Raw genomic sequence first — 19,781 nt, 5'->3', positions numbered from 1 at the left:
ACATTTACTTTTGCTGAACAAGTATTACAGGAAAAACTCAGAGATACAAAAATTTTGTTCACAGGTGAAAACAATGCACTGAATGTCTATAAAATATGAGACAGTTCAAACCCCAGTACAGGCACACTCACGAAAAATCTTGTACAAAACTACTGTTCCAGTCCCAAGAGTACATTGAATGTTTGTTTATGTCGAGTAGGCATCTTTTTTTTATCACACTCTGCACACAGAAAATAGGATATTGGGAAATTCTTGAAAACCTGTGATGTTTGCTGCTGACACTAGTATATTGATAAAGGGCCTAAAAATCCTCCAGGCAGGAGACTAATGGAACAGTCTTACAAATGGTTCACAGCAAACAGTTTAACCATTACTCTTACAAAGACTCGTATTATGCAATTCCAAAGAAATCAACATTACTTACAGATACAAGAAGCAGAGGTCAGTGGACATACACTGGATGAGGTTCCATATCTGAAGTTCCTAAGCATCCAAATGGATCTCAAACTGAGGCATCACCAGTGTCTGAATACATTATACAATCAGTTCTGCCAGCTATGCAATTAGAAACCTCTCTCATTGTGTTGATCTCCAGATGGGACTGTTAGCATATCTTCACTCAGTACTGTCATACAGCAGTCTTCTGCAACTAACATCAAAAAAGCATTTATTTTACTGATGGGCACAGTGGGGGTATTGTGTAAAGTTGTTAAAAATTGTAAACTTATGTGCCAATCCATGCACTTCTGAACAGTATTTGTTATTGGTAACAAGGATGAAATGTGAAACTCACAGCCATAATACTAGCCAAAAAAGAATTTCCATACATTAGTTTTACACTCTGTAACAGATTGTCATCAAACTCGGATATTCCAAAACAAAGTAAAAGAATAGTTCATTACTGATGTCAACAATTTACCATTATACCTGGGCTAAGGAATATAAGTTCCACATAACTTCAATGTTTACATTAAAGATATCTCAACTTTGCCTATATATGTGGTCTGTGTCAAGTTAAATAAATGCTTTGTTTGATGAACTGGATGTAAACAGCAGCAGGATAGTAGATGGCAAAGACAGCAGCTTTTTTTTAAGTAGCCATCTTATCTCTCAATACACTGTTCATCATTGTACACATATATGATGAAAAATCCAGACCAAATGAAACATACGTCACAGTAAAGGGTGCCAGACAGTTACATCAATACGCAGTGCACTCCTCCGGTGGCAATGCAAGTGTGTAGTCTCACAAGCAATCGTAAAGGTACTCTTTGATAGGACTGTCTCAAGCATCTTGTGCCTTTTGTTGCAGTTCAGCAACAGTTCTTATGGGCCCTGGGGAACATGCAAGTTCCTGCTTCATCATGTCCCTCGTGTGTTCAATTGACGAGAGATCTGTCATCTTGCTGGCCAGGGCAGTAGGTGTATGCCACGAAGATCACATTGTGCCATAGCATCAACGCATTGTTCTTCCAAGAAAGCATTTCACCTTCCTGTCAAAGAAATGACAGTAGTTTGGGACTAAAAGCCTGTGCAATGTAGCAGACACTGGTTACTTTATCCTGCAGAGACACAAAATATGACCAGAAGCTGTAACTTATAGCCCTCCACACGTGAATCCTGGGTACTTGTGTATCATGGGCAAACACACCTTGGGAAAAGCAGCTCACAAGGTCTACATCACACATGTGTACGTCCATCACTACATACAGATAGAACCTATTGTCATCACCGAAGACAACAAAGTGCCATTCCACCCCCCAGTCAAATGTTTCAAGCCATTAGAGAAGCTTTGCTTGGTAGTGTGGTGGTGTCAGTGGCACGTTGGCCAGAGTCACACGTGATGTTAATCCTGCAAAACCAATGCTCCCTAATGACAAAGCAGGTGCAACATGTGCCTGGATATCACCCCCAGACAACATTCAGTCGGCCACTGCTCATCGCACAATTCATCAATCTCGATGTATGTCTGTGTTACGCGATCATCCAGAAACTGGTCCACACATATGGAAATGTTCCACAGACCACTTTTAAAGCAGCAACACGCCACCGATACCCCATGCCTAATGTGCAGCAGTCTGTCAATACATCTGTCCATCCAGCTTCCCACAGGACCACAATGTGATCCTGTTCAAATGACTGAAGTTGTTCGACAACAGTATGTACTCATCATAGGAGAATGGGGGCCTAGAATGAATGTTGCATACACTGTTCACCTCTAAATTCACCACAGTTACAGCTGTAGAGTCAGAGAACAGAGGATGCTCAGACAGGCCTCCCGAGTGCCATTTGATCGCTGATGACTGTGACAAATGAACCACTAACACTACAGTACCTCAGTATCCACATTCATATCTTGTTGTCACTGACTACAGTACTATAGGGGGCTGCATTGTTTCCCTGGCATGTATACACATAGAAATAAAAATCAATTTACACAACTATCAGCTAGAGCAGATTAGCTCTAACCATAATTTGTCATTAGTACACTTTATAGTGGTGGCTTTCAGTGGCTGCTTCAGTCTGTTAATGTGTAACTCTAGTCCTTCCACATCACTACAGGTTGTCCTTCACAGCAGGATTTACAGAAACGATGTGTGAATGAATTAATGCCAATGGGTGATTCATTACTACATACAAGCTATGTGGAGTGAGTAGTACTCCAGTCAACCCAACCAACATGGGTGAATATCGTGCACCTCAAGGGTTCTCTACTACTGCAGCACAACATATCTGCTCACGATTTTGCAGGAGATGTTCAATTTTAGAACTAGTACCAGGATGACCATTTCTTTTCTTCCTTCCTTGTCAAGAGTGTTTTGAATGGTTTGAGGGCATTCTCCATCCATCCTGTACTGATCTTTCCACCTCCATATACTTGTCACCTAAATAAAACTGACAATGTTTTAAATACTGTAGTTTACACAGACTGGCCATACTGCCTTTGGGAAACACACTGACCATTTTGTATTTTCAGCCTCACGTGAGTGACTTGATTCTGAAATATACACTGTTGGCCATTAAAACTGCAATACCATCAAGGCACCATATGTGCAACAATTGTCACACTTGCACGAAACGTACTATGTGCTCATATATGCAAATGATTAGCATTTAATCAAACCACACAAAGAAAGCAAGAGCAATGCCATCTACATTATGTAAGTGTGGAAAAGTTACACAGCAGATTTCTCATTCACAAGTTGAGTGTCAGTCAGTCGTGAGACAACTGTTTCTCTCATCAGAATTCAACAGGCGCACGACTGTGGCCTATCGAGACTGAGGGTTATCTTTTGTGGCTTGGGTCAGCCACAGTGCCTGACTGTTTTGTGAATACAAAAACAAAAGGTTCAGGAGGACCATATTTAGCACTGTGCAGTATCTCTGTGGCCACATGCAACTAGTCTCGAGAGGAGACTGTTTACTAAGGTGTGTCTCAAGCCTAAAGTCAGGAAATGGTCTTGTTTGCAGCAAAATGAATATCTGCACGGACAGTCTGACAACGTCTAGAATGCCAGGGACTGTCAGCAGGATGACCACTGTTGTCTTCTATTAAGGTGGCAGCAGACAAAGGCCCCCAGAGAAAATGTGGGGCACAGAAGTAGTGGCAGTTGTATTTCAGACAATTACAGTTCTGTGAACAGCTTCACAATAGCTGTATCAATGTATGTAGAATTCAAGAAGAATGAATAGGGACAGACTGCATTCAGCATCATCATAAGGGCCTGGCACATGCTGCTACTCGGTACACAACACTACAGCCTCTGGTATGTATTGCCAGTAACTCTTACAGTAGGGATTACATTTCTGATGTGCCGCACCACCTCCACGATGTTCTCATTCCACAACATGATGCAACATTTCATGTGACTTGTCCTGTCCTGACCTACCCTGACATGAAGGGTGTTTGTCTGTTGCCCTGGCCAGCACAGTCTCCATATCTCTCACACAATGAAAACACCTGGTCATGGGTTGCCCAGAGACTGAGACATCACCACTGCCCAGACAGTAAGACGCACAAACTCTGGCAGAGCGTTGACACAGTGTGGATTCACCAGCCACTATGATGGATGAACTCTGGCACAGACTTGAAGCAGCACAGAGTCACCAGCAACTATGATGGAAGAGCTCTAGCACAGAATAGAAGTACCATGGACTCATCAGTGACTATGATGAATGAACTTCAGGTTGACGCATCAAGGACTCTCACCAGCCATTATTATGGTTGAATTCTGGCATGCACTTGAAGCAGCATGGACTCATCAGCCGCTACGATCTGGATCAAGGATGAGGACACTATCCACATTCCTCCAAAACCTCAACACCTTCACCCGTTTTTATTTCACCTGGTCCTCCTCAAAGCAACCAGCCAGCTTCCTCAATGTTGACTTACACCTCAAAGATGGCTACATCAGTACCTCAGTGCATATCATACCAGGGTTGCCACAAGTTTTCCAAGTGAAATTCCCTGATATTTCCCTGATTTCCACACAAGTTTTAGTATTTTTCCTTGACAAATTTTGAGATCTAAGGGTAAGTAAAGACACGAGTTCACAATCAGTCTTTGCAGTTATGTTACAAGAAACACTAGAGCAAACGAGGAAATACGTAAACAAAAACTTGCAAGCAGACAGTGTTTCCTGATGTAAGCAAAACTCATGAGTACTAACATCAACATCTTTTGTAATGAGCTGTTATTTAGATGAAGAAAGCAGACCACTAATGTTATTTTATTTCAATAAAACAAAACACATTTTCTGACAAAAATAAATATTTTCTTGGAGTCACAAGACAGATTTAACATATCTTCATTGATTTTGAAAATAATCTCAGAAAAAAGCAGGCTTCTTGAAAGAAGTGTATAAGAGGGGGAAGACTTATTTAAACCAATACTGTAGGTCACTGACAATAAAATGTTGATTCTACTATGTTCATTATTGTCGGTTATTACTCGCTGTGTTATATCTATTATTTTATAAGTACTGTGTGATTTTTCTTTCAAGAAATGTATGAGTACAAAGTGAAGAAACCAACAGCGACTGACACAATTTTCTTCTTCTTATCGTCCATACTTTCTAATATATAAACTACTTTCAAACTGCTAAAATGTACTAAAATAAATAAAATGCCTATAAAATGTCACACTGTAAAATGTACTTGGGGAGAGACAGTCACAATTCCTGAAATCCATCGCCCGTGGCATCTGGTCTGCCAAGGAACACCACAGTCCTGGGTCAATGGATAAACCATAAAAATCCACTGCATTATGCCACACACAAACAGACCTGGCCTGCAGGCAGATCGGTGAGATTAGATCCGACAGGCAGGGCTTGCACAAGAGCTTCAGATGGGCAGCCCCAATCCATTAGAGATACCGCAGAAATGGCCTATGGTCTTGGCCTGTCACGGAAATCCGCTGGTGTGGCCAGCTATTCAGGAGTCACAGACAGCATGTTGATAAAATGAGACCATAATGATCAATCCATGCAATAGATAATTTTTTCAAATACTCTGAGAATCAATAATAATGAGGATAGGTAGCAACACTCTGTACAGATGATTGATAAGCCACAGAGAGGTACAAAGAAAACAGAGTCACATTCTCACAACTAAATTTTTGGCCATAGCTTTTCTCAGAAAACGAGAGCATACACACATACATTCAGACACAACTCATGCACACATGACCACCTTCTCTGGCCACAGTGTCTGCAGTCATTGTCAATCAGATCCAAACAAACCATGCCTCATGCCTCCCAGCCTCATGGCGGCAGCTGCTAGGCTAGTGGCAAGAAGTGGTGGCAGCACTGACTACAAGCTGAGGGGCAGTGGTAGGAAGGGAAGAAGCAGTAGTAATGAGGGAGTTGAGAAGCAACACACATACTCAGTCAGAGATGTTGCACAACACCTCAGTAAGCAAACCATTTCATCTACTGGGACAAAAATGAGACTTCTCAGTGTTTTTCTCAAATTTCCCTGATATTTCTCTCAAATTTTTGAAATTCCCTGAGTTCCAGAACCTGTGGCAACCCTGCATACTTACCAACCGCCAGCAATACATCTACTTCGACAGCTGCCACCCATTGCACACCATGAAGTCCCTTCCATACAGCCTAGTCACTCATCGCTGTCACATCTGTAGTTTGTTTTGTTTTGTTTTAGGGTGCAAAAAACAACTGAGGTCATACGCGCCCAAGTCAAAACTATAGAACACAAGCACAGAGATGAGGGAAATGACTGTGTGTCAGTCCCAGCAGACAGAATAGGAGACAGCTAAACAAGGCACGTGGAAAAAAAGGGCTAAAAAAACAACACCATACAAAAATGGAGATCCAAAACTAAAAATTAAATGGCCATCGCCATATTGTTTCGCCAGATAAAAAGTAAAATGTGGGTGACAGCCTGCATGTCATTTGCTAAAACGGCTAATAAAGCAGACGACAAACCCAAGTTGGAACGTAAACTGGTAGAAAAGGGCAGTCCAGCAGGTAGTGGTGGACAGTTAAAAATTGGGCGCAGCACCACTGAGCAAATGACGATGGCTAAAGAGGTTGTGCCCAATACACAGCCGAGTTGAAAAAATCTCCTTCCAGCAGGAGGGCCAAGAGGAGGTCGTCCAAGGTGCCAAGGAGGCTTGATAAGCCACAGCTTATTCCCGTGAAGGAAGGACCATTGGCGATGCCAATGGGACACCACCTCCTGACAGACAGCAACGCAGACATAATCGAAGGGAATAGAGGTACTCGTGGGCTGAGGCACAAAGACTGCAGCCTTGGCAGCAGCATCAGAAATCTCATTTCTTCACAGACCAACATGACCAGGGACCCACAGGAACATGACATTGGCTTCACCAAGAGTGAACAAGTGACAGTTTTCCAGGAACTGATGCAGTAAGGGATGAGCAGTGATGCAGTAAGGGATGAGCAGTGCACAGCACACAGAGACTTTGGAGAGCGCAGACTGAGTCTGAGCAGAGGACACAATTGAAAAGGCTGTGTCGCCGAAGAGCTCGGCTGTAAAAACTGAGGAGATTGCCGGAAGCCGATATTGAAAGACACAGGTGCCAATGACGAAGGCACACCCGACCCCACGGTAAGTCTGAGAGCCATCAGTGTATCCAAAGGTACTAGTACTAAGTTCCACGTGAAACTGAAGGCAATAGACCTGTGCTGGAGTAGTGTTCTTAGGAATCACATGAAGGCCACGGTTAACATGGACCACTTTACGAAGCCAAGATGGTGAAGGGTTCACACCCATAGGGAAAGTTGCAGGTAGCCTGAAGTTAAGTCGCCGTAGCAAGTGGTGAAAGCGGACTCCAGGAGGTAACGGAGAAAAGGAACAAGCCCCATACTGACGATCTAAGGAATCATCAAAGAAGGAGGTGTAGGAAGGGTGGCCATGGATGGTAGACAAATGGCATGTATACCTGCTGAGGAGAAAGTCACGGCAGTAGGACAGGGATAGTTCAGCAGCTTCAGCATACAGACACTCAACCGGGCTGGTGTAAAAGGCACCCATGGCCAAACGGATGCCATGATGATGGATAGTGTTGAGATGGTGTAGAAGGGATAGGCGTGCAGATGCATAAGCAAAGCACCCATAGTCGAGTTTCGAACGGAAAAGGGACCGGTACAAATGGAGGATGGTGGTTCGATCGGCACCCCAAGAAGTACCATTGAGGACACGTAGGACAATGATGGTCTGCGTACAGTGGCATGCCAAGTAAGAGACATGGGAGGACCAAGAGAGTTTCCTATCGAGCATGAACCCCAGGAATTTCATAGTATCAACGGATGGAAGGGCAACAGTCCCAAGATGTAGAGAGGTGGGAGAAACCATTTGTGCCACCAAAAATTCATACTGACGGTTTTGTCAGTGGTAAAGCGAAAGCCATCGGTGATGCTCCAGGAGTGAAGACGATCAAGACAGTGCTCAAAACGCTGCTCAGTAAGACAGGTCCATGGAGAAATGCAATAGATGGCAAAATCATTGACAGAAAGGGAGCTGGAGATACCCGGCGGAAGACAGGCCATTATAGGGTTAATGGGGATGCCAAAGAGGATGACACTCAGGATGGAAGCCTGAGGCATATCATTTTCCTGAATAAAGGTGTCTGACAAGGCAGAACCCACATGCACCTTTAAAACTCGGTATTGTAGAAATGCCCAAAGAAAACAGGGCAGGCACCCACAGAGGCACCACATGTAAAGAGTACAGAGGATACCAGTTCTCCAGCAGCTGCCGTTTGCGTTCTCCAAATTGAAAAACATGGCCACAGTCTAGGATTTCCACAGAAAACCATTCATGACATGGGTGGACAAAGTAATGAGATGGTCTACTGCAGAATGCTGCACTTGAAATCCACACTGTGCATTCGTGAGTAAATGGTAAGATTTGAGCCACCACACCTGCCAGGCATGAATCATATGTTCCATCATTTTGCAAACGTAGCTGGTAAGAGAGATGGTGTGGTAGCTAGAAGGAAGGATTTTGTCCTTACAGGGCTTAGGTATGGGTATGACGGTGGCTTCACACCAGCGTGCAGGAAATGTGCCCTCAGCCCAGATGTGGTTGTACGTGTAAAGCAGAAAGTGCTTGCCAACAAGAGAGAGGTGCTGCAACATCTGAATGTGGATGGCATCTGGCCCTGGGGTGGAGGACCAGGATGAACTGAGAGCATGATCTAGCTCCCTCATAGTGAAGGCGGCACTGTAGCACTCAAGATTTGGAGAAGAGAAGGGTATCGCCCAAGCCTTTTCTACTCGTTTCTGATGGATGAAGGCAAGGTGATAGTGGGAAGAGCTCGAACTTCCGCAAAATGGCGGCCCAAGGTGTTGGAGATAGCAACAGGATCCACAATGACATCGGCACTTACTGTCAGGCCAGAAATGGGAGAATGGATCTTGGTTCCAGAGTGCCGTTGGAGGTTGGCCCACACAACAGAGGAAGGGGTGGAACTGTTTTAAGAACGCGTGAATGAAATTCAACTAGCTCTTTTGCTATGCTGAAGACATCGATGAGACTTTGCACACATCTGTTTATAATGAATGCAGTTTTCCGGTGTAGGGTGGCAGTTAAAAATGTGGAGAGCATGTCTCTGTGCATGAAGTGCATCGCGACATGCCTCAGTCCACCAAGGGTCTGGAGCACCATGTGGTAAAGAGGAAGTGCGAGGAATGGATCGTTCTTCAGCAGTAAGGATTACGTTGGTGAGATAGTCCACCTGGTCATCACAACTGAGGAAATCTTGTTCTGTAAAGGTCACCGTAAGGAGTAAAGCTGCCAGTCAGCCTTGGTAAGCTGCCATTTGGCATGCATCTGGATGAGGTAGAAGTCAGCAGACGGAGAGCATACAGGAAATGGCCGCTCTAGTAGGTGTCAGAAAGAACGGACCACTCAAGACGATGGGCAAGATGGGCAGTGCAGAAGGATAGGTCCAACTGGGAGTAGGCGAGTGAGGTGTCAGATAGGAAAGTGGGTGCATGAGTGTTAAAGCAGAAGAGGTTGAGTTGGTTAAGAATGACAGCCATGAGTGTACCTCTCTGGCAAAGGGGATGATGTGCATTTAAGTCACCAAGTAGCAAAAACGGTGGAGGTAGCTGCCCAGTAAGCTGAAGGAAGTCTGTCCTGGTGACATCAAAAGACGGAGGGCCATAAATGGTACAGAGGGAAGTCAGGTGGGGAAGGACAAGGTACGACAACAGCTTGAAGATGGATAGTCAGGGAGATTTGTTGACTATGAAGCTCATCCCGTATAAGCAGCATGACGTCCCCATGAGATGGGATGCCGACCTCAGTGGGAAGGTCAAAACGAATTGGTAAGTAATGTGGAAGCTCAAAGCAGTCTTGAGGGTGCAATTTCATTTCCTGAAGGCAGAGTACAAGGGGATGCTGCAATGCTAGAAGCAGCCGTAAACCCTCTTTGTGGGACTGAAGGCCACGAACGTTCCATTGGAGGACAGTCATGAGGAGGAAGAGATTTGGGGATGTCAACTTGCTGGCCACCGAGGGACAGCTGGTGGAGTCACTATTACAGGGCACAGAAGCAGGAGGATCCTGCTCCATGGGGTCCACAGAAGCATCGGCATGCTTGTGTGGTCGGTTGGTGGAGTCCAATGCTGAAAAATGGTTGGTGGTGCGCACCAGCGAGACACAGGCCAGCCAGGCTAAGTTACCACGTGGCAACACCGTCGAGCAGGATCTTCGAGCTGGTGAAGAAGAAGATCGTCTGTCTTTAGCAGACTTCTTCGAGCCCTTCTGGTTGGAGGAGGACTTGGTGTGTTGTTTGGCTGGAGGGACGGAGGCAGTCTTCTCGGGAGTACTCCTGTCCTTTCCTGCCTGCCAGTTGTGTAGTGGGTAGCTTCGCCCTTTAGGCGAGAGTTTGACAGTTCGTTGCACAGCGGGATGGGGGGACAGCAATGCTACCTTGACACTGGGCGACTTCACAACCTCAGAGCCAAATTTGAGGTCGCATGTCTGCGTAGCCATTTCCTTCACGGAGTGAGGAGTAACAAGAACTGAACTCATCAGGTTACCCTCCATTCAGAGGCTGTTGCACACTGTGACCATGATTTTGATTTGTAAATAATAGATTTCATCTACCAGTCGTACTTTGGAATTTTTATTGGGAGGTCTAGATTTCAGATAGCAACTAGCCATAGTGCATTGAAAATGGCTAGTTGCTATCTGAAATCTAGACCTCCCAATAAAAATTCCAAAGGACGACTGAAGCTGAAATCTATTATTTACAAAAGAACTGAACTATAAGTGCCAGACAGGAGAACACAGGATTTTTAACTAGACAGTAACTTGCGAGCTACTGCGTAAGGCACTTACTCCTTCACCCGAATCTCTTGAACAGCTCGCTCATCTTGATACACAGGACAATCCCAGGAGGAGGCGGCGTGGCCACCACTGCAGTTAATACAGCACGGAGAAGGAGACGGACATTCAGAGTTCTATGGGCCACGACACGAACAGGGTATCCGTTGAGAAGTGAGGCAGCAAATAGTAGTTGTGCTTGAGAATGTGAAGCCATCTCCAAAAGCAAAGTGCCATTCCGCAAATAAGAGCAGTGGCATCAATGCCGTTCTGAACAATAAACGGATTGACCATGGCGAAGGACTGACCATCTTCAGTATGTGATACCACAAGGAAGCGCAGTGCAGTGGGAAGGGTCTTCGAATCAGTAGCCCCATTATGTTTGCATTTCCTCACCGTTGATGGAGGGGATGAGTGACTCATTGTGAGGAAATCCCCCATGACTGCCAGCGTCTCCATGGCGCGCTCCTTCCAACTGGGGGCCCCATTCACAAGGGGATGCACCCGCCTTAGGTGATTGCTCACACCTCCCGAACACCTTACGGAGGGAGCAATGGGCAATCTGGGAAGGTTACATCTCACACAATCGCCCCTCGATGGGCCTTACTTGCACCAGGGTGTACGTGTGAACTCTACCTGTTGTGACCCGGGCCTGGGAATAATGCGTTATCCAGTCACCTTTTATGCATCATATGCGTGGGCCGGCTTTCAGGAGCACACAGAGAGGAAAAAGAAAAAAAGAGTATCCTCAAACACCGAAGTGGAGGAACGAGAGGAGAAGGGAAACAAAGAAAGGAAAAGGGTGCCAAAGTTGAGACTCTTCACAGGCCAGTGACAGAATGCGGAACATTCCCAGTAATACCCCAGACATGTTCCACAAAGGAGGGGAAAAAGAATAGCAAGAGGATAGACATGCAGCATGGAAGGGAAAAGTGCTGCAAAGGCTGGAGCCTCATGGTAGCCAAGCACAAACCCACCAAAGAGTGGCAAGCCCCCTGGGAGGGGAGGGGGGCATCTGTAGCAATGAGCAGTCCCTTCCATATATACCAGAGGTCTCACTGATGCTGTCAGAGACCATAATTACCCTTCTAAACTTGTTCAGTAACAGATATCCCGTGCCTTATCCCTTCAGTTACTTACCACCTCCTGAAGTCCCACCATCTGGCCACAAAGGAGCAGTCCAAGGAAGGGTAACCTGTGAAACTAGTCACATGATCTACATGCTAAACTGCAAGCACTGTGCTGTGTTCTACATGGTCATGACAACCAATAAGCTGTCTGTCCACATGAATGGTTACTGACAAACTGTGGCCAAGAAACAGTTGGATCACCCAGCTGAGCACACTCCCGAAGACAGTATTCATCATTTTAATGATTGTTTCACAGCCCGTGCCATCCGGATCCTTCCTACCGACACCAGCTTTCCTGAATTGTGCAGTCAGGAACTTTCCCTGCAATATCTCCTATGTTTCCATAATCTTCGTGGCCTCAAACTTCATTAGTCATTGTCCTACCTTCACCTACCTCCTTCCTTGTTCCCACTCCAGAACTACATAGTCCGCTATTCCATCAACACACCCACAGACTTTTACTTCTCCTTTTTTGCTGCCCCCCGCCATCCGCTGTCTAACCTTGTGACTGCACCTAGATGTATAACTCTCTCTCCACTTTGTTCCTGCATACTCCCATAAGCAGCACTTTACCATCTCCCACCCCTATCCAGCTATCCCTCCCCCTCCCCACCCCAGCCTCCTCCTTACCTCCACTATCCAGATTTCTTCACCCATCATGCACTTCCGCTTGCCATCTGGTCTCAGCAGCAACATGTGTGAGAGTTGCATTTGTGTGTGTATTTTTTGTCTAATTCAGATGAAGAGCTTACTTGTTTGACAGACTTTTTGTTGTGCCTATACGCAACTCAGAATTGTGTATTTCCTCTTTGTTACACGTTAAGCACACAATCTGTTGACTCCGTGGCCCCGTGATCAACAGCAGGTGTGGTGTGTAGCAGTGCAGGTCACTAAAAGAAATCAGCTGATAGACAGTGTTTGGGAGAGACTCACAATTCCACTGTCAGGATCTCAACAAATATTGTCAAAATGAAAAGAATTAATTATATATAAAAACAAAGATGAGGTGACTTACCGAACAAAAGCGCTGGCAGGTCGATAGACACACAAACAAACACACAAAATTCAAGCTTTCGCAACAAACTGTTGCCTCATCAGGAAAGAGGGAAGGAGAGGGAAAGACGAAAGGATGTGGGTTTTAAGGGAGAGGGTAAGGAGTCATTCCAATCCCGGGAGCGGAAAGACTTACCTTAGGGGGAAAAAAGGACAGGTATACACTCGCACACACGCACATATCCATCCACACATACAGACACAAGCAGACATATTTGGTCTTTAAATATGTCTGCTTGTGTCTGTATGTGTGGATGGATATGTGCGTGTGTGCGAGTGTATACTTGTCCTTTTTCCCCCCTAAGGTAAGTCTTTCCGCTCCCGGGATTGGAATGACTCCTTACCCTCTCCCTTAAAACCCACATCCTTTCGTCTTTCCCTCTCCTTCCCTCTTTCCTGATGAGGCAACAGTTTGTTGCGAAAGCTTGAATTTTGTGTGTATGTTTGTGTTTGTTTGTGTGTGTATCGACCTGCCAGCGCTTTTGTTCGGTAAGTCACCTCATCTTTTTTTTTATGTATAATTTTTCCCACGTGGAATGTTTCCTTCCATTATATTGAAAAGAATTAATGTTATATATAAAACATGCTCACTTCTTTATCAGTTCTTGAAGGGTTCACATTAAATCAGTGTGAAGCTGCTGTGAAATTCTTGCAGTGTCTGTGAAGCTGCTTATGTACATCAATACTGTATAACAACTTAAGCAGTGGATGAAAATTATTCTAGATGTGGATTTTTTTCATATATTAAATTCTTGAATGACACTTCAAAAGTTAAAATTTACTAACCTGTGGTGATTTGTACTAAACACACAAGAAACTAATTACACTGCTATTCATGCAAGAAATAATTACACAAAACAGTTGTATCAGGATTACTAGAAATTGTCATTGTCACAAAGGTCATCATGTCACAGCCACTGGAGTGAAGCTACAAGATTGGTGGAAGACATCGTAAGGTTGATACCAAAAAAAGGGCCATGTGCAGCACTAAAGTGGTTAGGAGAACAATCAGCGCAGTAACACTCGTCAAGATCAGAAAGAGAATGGTCAATTACAAGCTTTCCAACATATGGTGTGATACTTCCCCACGTAGTGTGCCATACATTGAATTTCCAAGTAGGAGAAAAAAGCTCGGGCTGGCGAGGGAGGGGATAGTGTTGGATTAAGGTGTTCATCTCAAGGTGAATAAACATTACAAATGGTGATCACTGGGTTGTTTGCACTTGCACCACTATTTCTTCCAATGTGGTACAGAGGGGAATCACTGACACCTGTGCGAACCAATATACAGACCCCTCAAGATGCCTGCTAGGGGTCAGTACAATTCTAACAGAACGCATGGTGGGCTTATGGCATTGCAGAATGGTCATCAGTAAAGTGTTTTTCTTTGAGAACAACACAAATAGCAGAAGAGGAGGAAATTCGTTGCTGTAGTTCAGGCACGACAGTAAGATCCATTACAGTTCCACTGGATCATCATACTGAAAGTATCTTGGTTGGGTGCGAAGGGACGAGAAGGACAGGTCACATCCCAGGACCACTGTCAATGAACATCTGTTCAGAATCCTACAGTATCGGGGGATCTCATGCCTCAGGAGTCACTGTAGTAGCTATCTCTTGAGAAATCTATTTCTCTTTCACAACTTCTGGTAGTCACGATTTTTGTGAGCACTATTCACTGTGGGTGTAGGACAGCCCTGGGACCTACAATCTGTGGCTCCTTCTGCCACTGGCTACTGCAGTTTTCTGGGGATCTTGAGAGGGAGCCCTATCACCAGAGGAGGAAGCTGCACCTCCCGCTGAATCTGGGAAGTGGTTCCCAAAGATGGTGCCACAGGAATTGCAAGAAAAGAGGGTGGTGGTAGATTTGGTTTCAAAAAAGTTGAGGTAGGTAGGGTGATAGCTGCAACTTTAGCATAATTTGTCATCATGTCAATGGGATGATGTGTTCATATTTTTTACTTGCCTCTTAATTTATGACAGGTGGTCACCTGAGTTATAGTGGCTTTTTAAAAAAAAAAAAAAAATTGGACATACATACAATCCACAGACCAAGGCAGTTCTTCACAAGGATTACCCGTGTGAACTGATCTTCCACAGTATTTGCATTCTGGGTCTGTTGTGCAACAGGCTAATATTTGTGTTAAGTGTAAGAATTGGAAACATCTCATGGGCAGTGGGACACAAGGTTCCACGTCACACCCATAAACCATAACTTCAACTTTTTCTAGGACATTCCCTTCAAATGCTAACACCTGCCTCTGTTCAGTTTTCTTTTGGATGTTTACCATAGCAGACAAAAGTATGCCTTCCCATTCTAGATTATCTGGTAGCTCCTTGTCAGTCTATAACATAAGGTCTCTGTCAAAGGTAATTCTGTGCCATATTAAAAGATTTATGTGGAATTATATTCACTTGTATGTTGCCCAGTCTGAAAGTGCTGGAGATGGTACAGCAGAGTCAACCTTAACTAAAGAGATCCATTTTCCACTTCAGCCAATGAGTCCACTTCTCCAAATTTATCTTCTATTTTTGCACATAAAATAATGGTTTCATCTCCATATGTTTTAGTATACACGAGGTACAGAATAAATTGCTTTGTTTCAGTCTTCTGGCTTGTTCCTCTTCGCATGGGGTGGCCAAACAGTATGTGGAGAACATCTGACAATGTTACAGGAAATTTTCCAGAAATTTGAAATGGCAGGAGCTAAATTGAACTTTAGAAAACCAGAGTTTGGGGGTCAGAAAACCAAATTCTTGGGGCATGTAGTTATGCCAGGAGGTATAAAAGTAGATGAGGAGAAATCAGAGGCATTACAAAGTTTCCTGAAGCCTAATTCCAAGGAAAAACTTATGGGTTTTAATGGCTTGTGCAGTTTCAATCATAGTTTCATAGACAATCAAGTGATAAACAACGAATCCTTGGACTATCTACTTAAGAAAAGACTGTGAGAAAGTATATCAGCAGATTAAAACAGTGTTAATCAACAAGCCAATATCGTCCCACACAATCTTCATGAACCCTTTTATTTAGTCTGGGAGAGATCCAGCTACAGTACAGGAATGCATTTGTAACATATCTAAAAACAAGAGTAGCATGTCATCTAACGATCACTTTCTGGAGCACAAAGTTGACGACCTACGAACAACAGTAGTCAGTAACAGAGACGGACACATTGACAGTATTATTCAGATTATGAAAGTCTCTTCGAGTTTGCTGCCGGATCCTAAAATCAACTTGATTTTAGGATCCAGCAGCAAATCCGAAGAGACTTTCATGACTTACTACGCCGGGAAAGCCTACGTAATCACATCAAGTACCTCTACGGGGAGGAGATGGTGAAACTTATACTCAAGTTGATTTTAGGATCCGGCAGCAAACCCGAAGAGACTTTCATGACTTATCACGCCGGGAAAGCCTACGTAATCACATTATTCAGATTAACTAAAGTCGGCTGTTATCCAGCCAGTTGATAATCTCTAGTGGCATCTGACCACCAGGCTTTGTCATTTTCAAAATTAAAATATGACATGGGAGGTTAGCAAGATGGACTTTAACTCTGCAAGAATTTGATTATGAGGTGCAGTACATACCAAGAGAACAGTATTTGGTGCCCAGCAAGCTCTTTTGCTTGCCAGCAAGTCTGTGGAAAACCCAAATACTGATAATGGAAAGCAGGGTAATCCTAATGAAAGGTGTGTCTCATAAAGTAACAGTCTGCAGAACACTGAAAAAAATACTCTGCAAACAAAATGCTGACAAATGTGTATCATTTGTGAAAAGGAAGCTTGGATGCGCTGGAAAAGAGCATGAGGGGTATTGTACAGAAGAATGAACTCAGTCGAAGTAGAGTGCAAATTGTGCATATCTGAACATGCTATAGGTGAAGTCACAGTGTACACACACTTTATCTATGAATATTTTGGACCCAAGAAAATCTCAGAAATACTGAGACAAGTCCCCCCCCCCCCTGCCCCCTCCCCCCTGTTCAATGTAGGAGCAACACAATTCTTTTAACTATTGAGCTTTTCTTGAAATATGTAAATTTGTATTATTGGATAAGACCCTAGGCAGTAAGACAGATGAATGAATAGAAAAGGGCAACTTCATAAACATATGTACTCAAAAATGAGTTATCAGTGACAACAGAAGCCACTTTATTGTAAGACACAGGCTGGAATTTTCTGAGGACATACTGTAATGTCAGTGTTTAGTTCATGCTACAGACCTGCCTCAAACCCTGCAGTGTGTGTTGTGAACTGCCCGCACAGCTGACCTCCATAAGCACCAGCTATCACAAGGAGGTGACACGCCAAGTCACAGTGGAATGGCTGCAGCAATAGGCAGAGCATGTGCACTAGCCCAAGCGATCTCACTTGTAAGCAGATATTAGAATCTGCTGTTATACTCATCTGTCACTGCATGTGCCAGTGGTTTGAAGTGTTGTGTGGCAAAGAGAAATGTCAGTCTGAGGGCACAGCTTTACTTCCGCCAGTACCTCGCCTCCTACGTTCCAAACTTCACAGAAGCTCTCCTGCGAACCTCGCAGAACTAGCATTCCTGTTTTCTTTCAGCATCCTGATCAAAACCTACCTTGTCTTAATTTACGATGTAAACTGACTACACTTACCATATTTCTTTCTATTTGACAACATGTACACAAATATATACTTATACCTATTTCTTGATATCTCACAAGTCAGTAAACTTGAACACTGATCACACCTTATACATTGTTGTGCCATTCTGTTTATCCTTGCCATATATACTGTTGCCTGTGTACAGATCAGATGTTTTTATAGACATTAAAATGATGAGTTGCACCAAAAATATTAACAATTTGCTGATGATGATGATGAAATATGGGTTTGGAAGTTTTCCATCAAAAAGTAAGCCAACAGTGAGCGATTAATCATCTTATTAGCAGAGGGTGGATGTATTGTCATCTTTAGTCAGCAGCATCCATTAGCTAGCTATGTTAACAGTGAGCGATTATTCAGCTTATTAGCAGAAGGTGGATGTATTGTCATCTTTAGCCAGCAGCATCCATGTTATTTGTACAGTCATTTTTGTTGCCATGAACTTTTTAAAGTGTGTTAGTTTCATTTGAAAAGGCAATACAGCATGGCAAATTTCATTCTAAAAGTGGAACAAAATTAAATGCTAAACAGCATGTCTGAGTCTGTTGTTAGGAAGTATGTATAATACAAACTGAATAAACAAAGTAAATAGTCTGAACCGTTATCCTTTTATAGCAACCCTTTCACTTAACTGCACAAAAGAAATTTTTATTTCTTTACTGGTTCCAGGCACATGGCACCCTTCTTTAGAAGATTGGGTTCTGAAGAAGGGCACTAGGTACCTGCAACGAGAAACTAAATTTCATTTGTGCAACTGGTTGCTGATTCTTTTCAACAAATACAATTGCAGTTGCTGAAGATGGATTAAGTGTCTTCTACTTAAATTGAAGAACGACTAATTCTTCGCAATGAAAAGAGACACGTTTTCATTTTGGGCAACATGGACAGGCTTTTTATGAATAGTACTCTCTCTGTGAACCATCTCTTACCCACATCCAATCAGCAGGTATGTTAAGTTATAACCCTCATGCCTTATTTATAGTAATGCAGTCTGCTCTTGTGCAGTACTGAATTGCATGTGCAGTGTTTCATCTAAGCTCTGAGGAATCCATTTTCAGAGAACCAGTTATCAATTTACAAGAACATTTTACTTGCATGTTGAAGTGTTGCAGTTCCAACATTAGGCTTGATTACAATACTTATATCAGCAATGAGAAAGATTTCTGCTTCTTGAATATATGATGGCAGATCATTTTTGCATTATCAGAACAAGAGCTGACCCAATATTGATCTCTGTGGTATGCCTACAATGATTATTCCCCTCTCTGAAGTTGATGTTTCATTGTGTACACTCCTTGGGCTCCAAAATGCAACTCTCTGCATCCTTTTAGTTAGATATGATAGAAACCAGTTATCAATAAGGTCTCTAATACAGTATTATTTCAGCTTCTCTACAAGAGTACCGTGCACTGCACAATCAAATGTTTTTGGAATGTCATAGAAAATACAAACAACCCATTCTTCGATTCACAAATCACACTACACAATAATAATATCGCAAGAGATGCTCTTGAAATCCAAACTGTGAACAGCTAAAGATCTTATTTTGAGAGAGTTGAGTTATGGTTCTTAAACACACAATCATTTCCAGTACCTCCAAAAAGAAAGTTAGCAGTGAGACCAGTCAGTATATGTTAATGTCTGTCTTACTACTTTTATTGTAAATCTGCCTCCATAACTGAGTGGCCAGCACAACTGACTGCCACGCAGAGGACCCAAGTTCGTATAAGGAATGGTACGGGGTGCACTCAGTCTTGTGAGACCAACTGAGGAGCTACGTAAGTGACTAGTGGTCCTTCCAAGGTCAAGAAACCTGATAACAACTGGGCAACCAGAGTGCTGACCACATCTCTTTCATACCGAATTCAATGATATCACTGGCTGAGGATGACACAGTAGCCAGTCGAGCTGGATTGGGCATCTAGGGCAGAATACAGAACTTCACCCTATTTTTATTGTAAAGGGATCCAACAACAGCATATTTCAGTTTGTCTGGTAATATTCCTTGTGATAGTGATGTGTTGTATATAAAACTGAATATGTTGCATATGTGTGAAGAACTTCAGTTTAATAATTTACTTGAGTTATTATCAACCCTGTGAGAGCTTTTGTGATTCTTAGTTTCTCTGGCACAGT

At 43.5% G+C, this 19,781-nt stretch overlaps 1 protein-coding gene across 9 annotated transcripts in view; it reads right to left on the bottom strand.

Annotated features, from left to right (window-relative positions):
• The window catches only part of LOC126456778 (zinc finger protein OZF-like), a 181,276-nt gene that overhangs the window by 140,712 nt on the left and 20,783 nt on the right, over nucleotides 1-19,781 (bottom strand). For 7 of the 9 annotated variants that reach the window (XM_050092557.1, XM_050092556.1, XM_050092549.1 and 4 more), the window contains exon 2: nucleotides 425-649. The exons of 1 other annotated variant lie outside the window; for it this stretch is intronic. Coding sequence is in view for 6 of the 8 variants with exons in the window: in XM_050092556.1 (XP_049948513.1) it covers nucleotides 425-453 (29 nt within the window). In the remaining 2 variants the exon portion in view is untranslated. The remainder of the gene's footprint in view (nucleotides 1-424; nucleotides 650-19,781) is intronic. One more of the 9 variants, XM_050092552.1, reaches the window with a different exon arrangement.

This window comes from Schistocerca serialis, chromosome 2, assembly GCF_023864345.2.
Source record: "Schistocerca serialis cubense isolate TAMUIC-IGC-003099 chromosome 2, iqSchSeri2.2, whole genome shotgun sequence".
In the NCBI taxonomy this organism is placed as follows: domain Eukaryota; kingdom Metazoa; phylum Arthropoda; class Insecta; order Orthoptera; family Acrididae; genus Schistocerca; species Schistocerca serialis.
The sequence above is the reverse complement of the archived record's forward strand: the minus strand, read 5'-3'. Positions and strand labels throughout refer to the sequence as shown.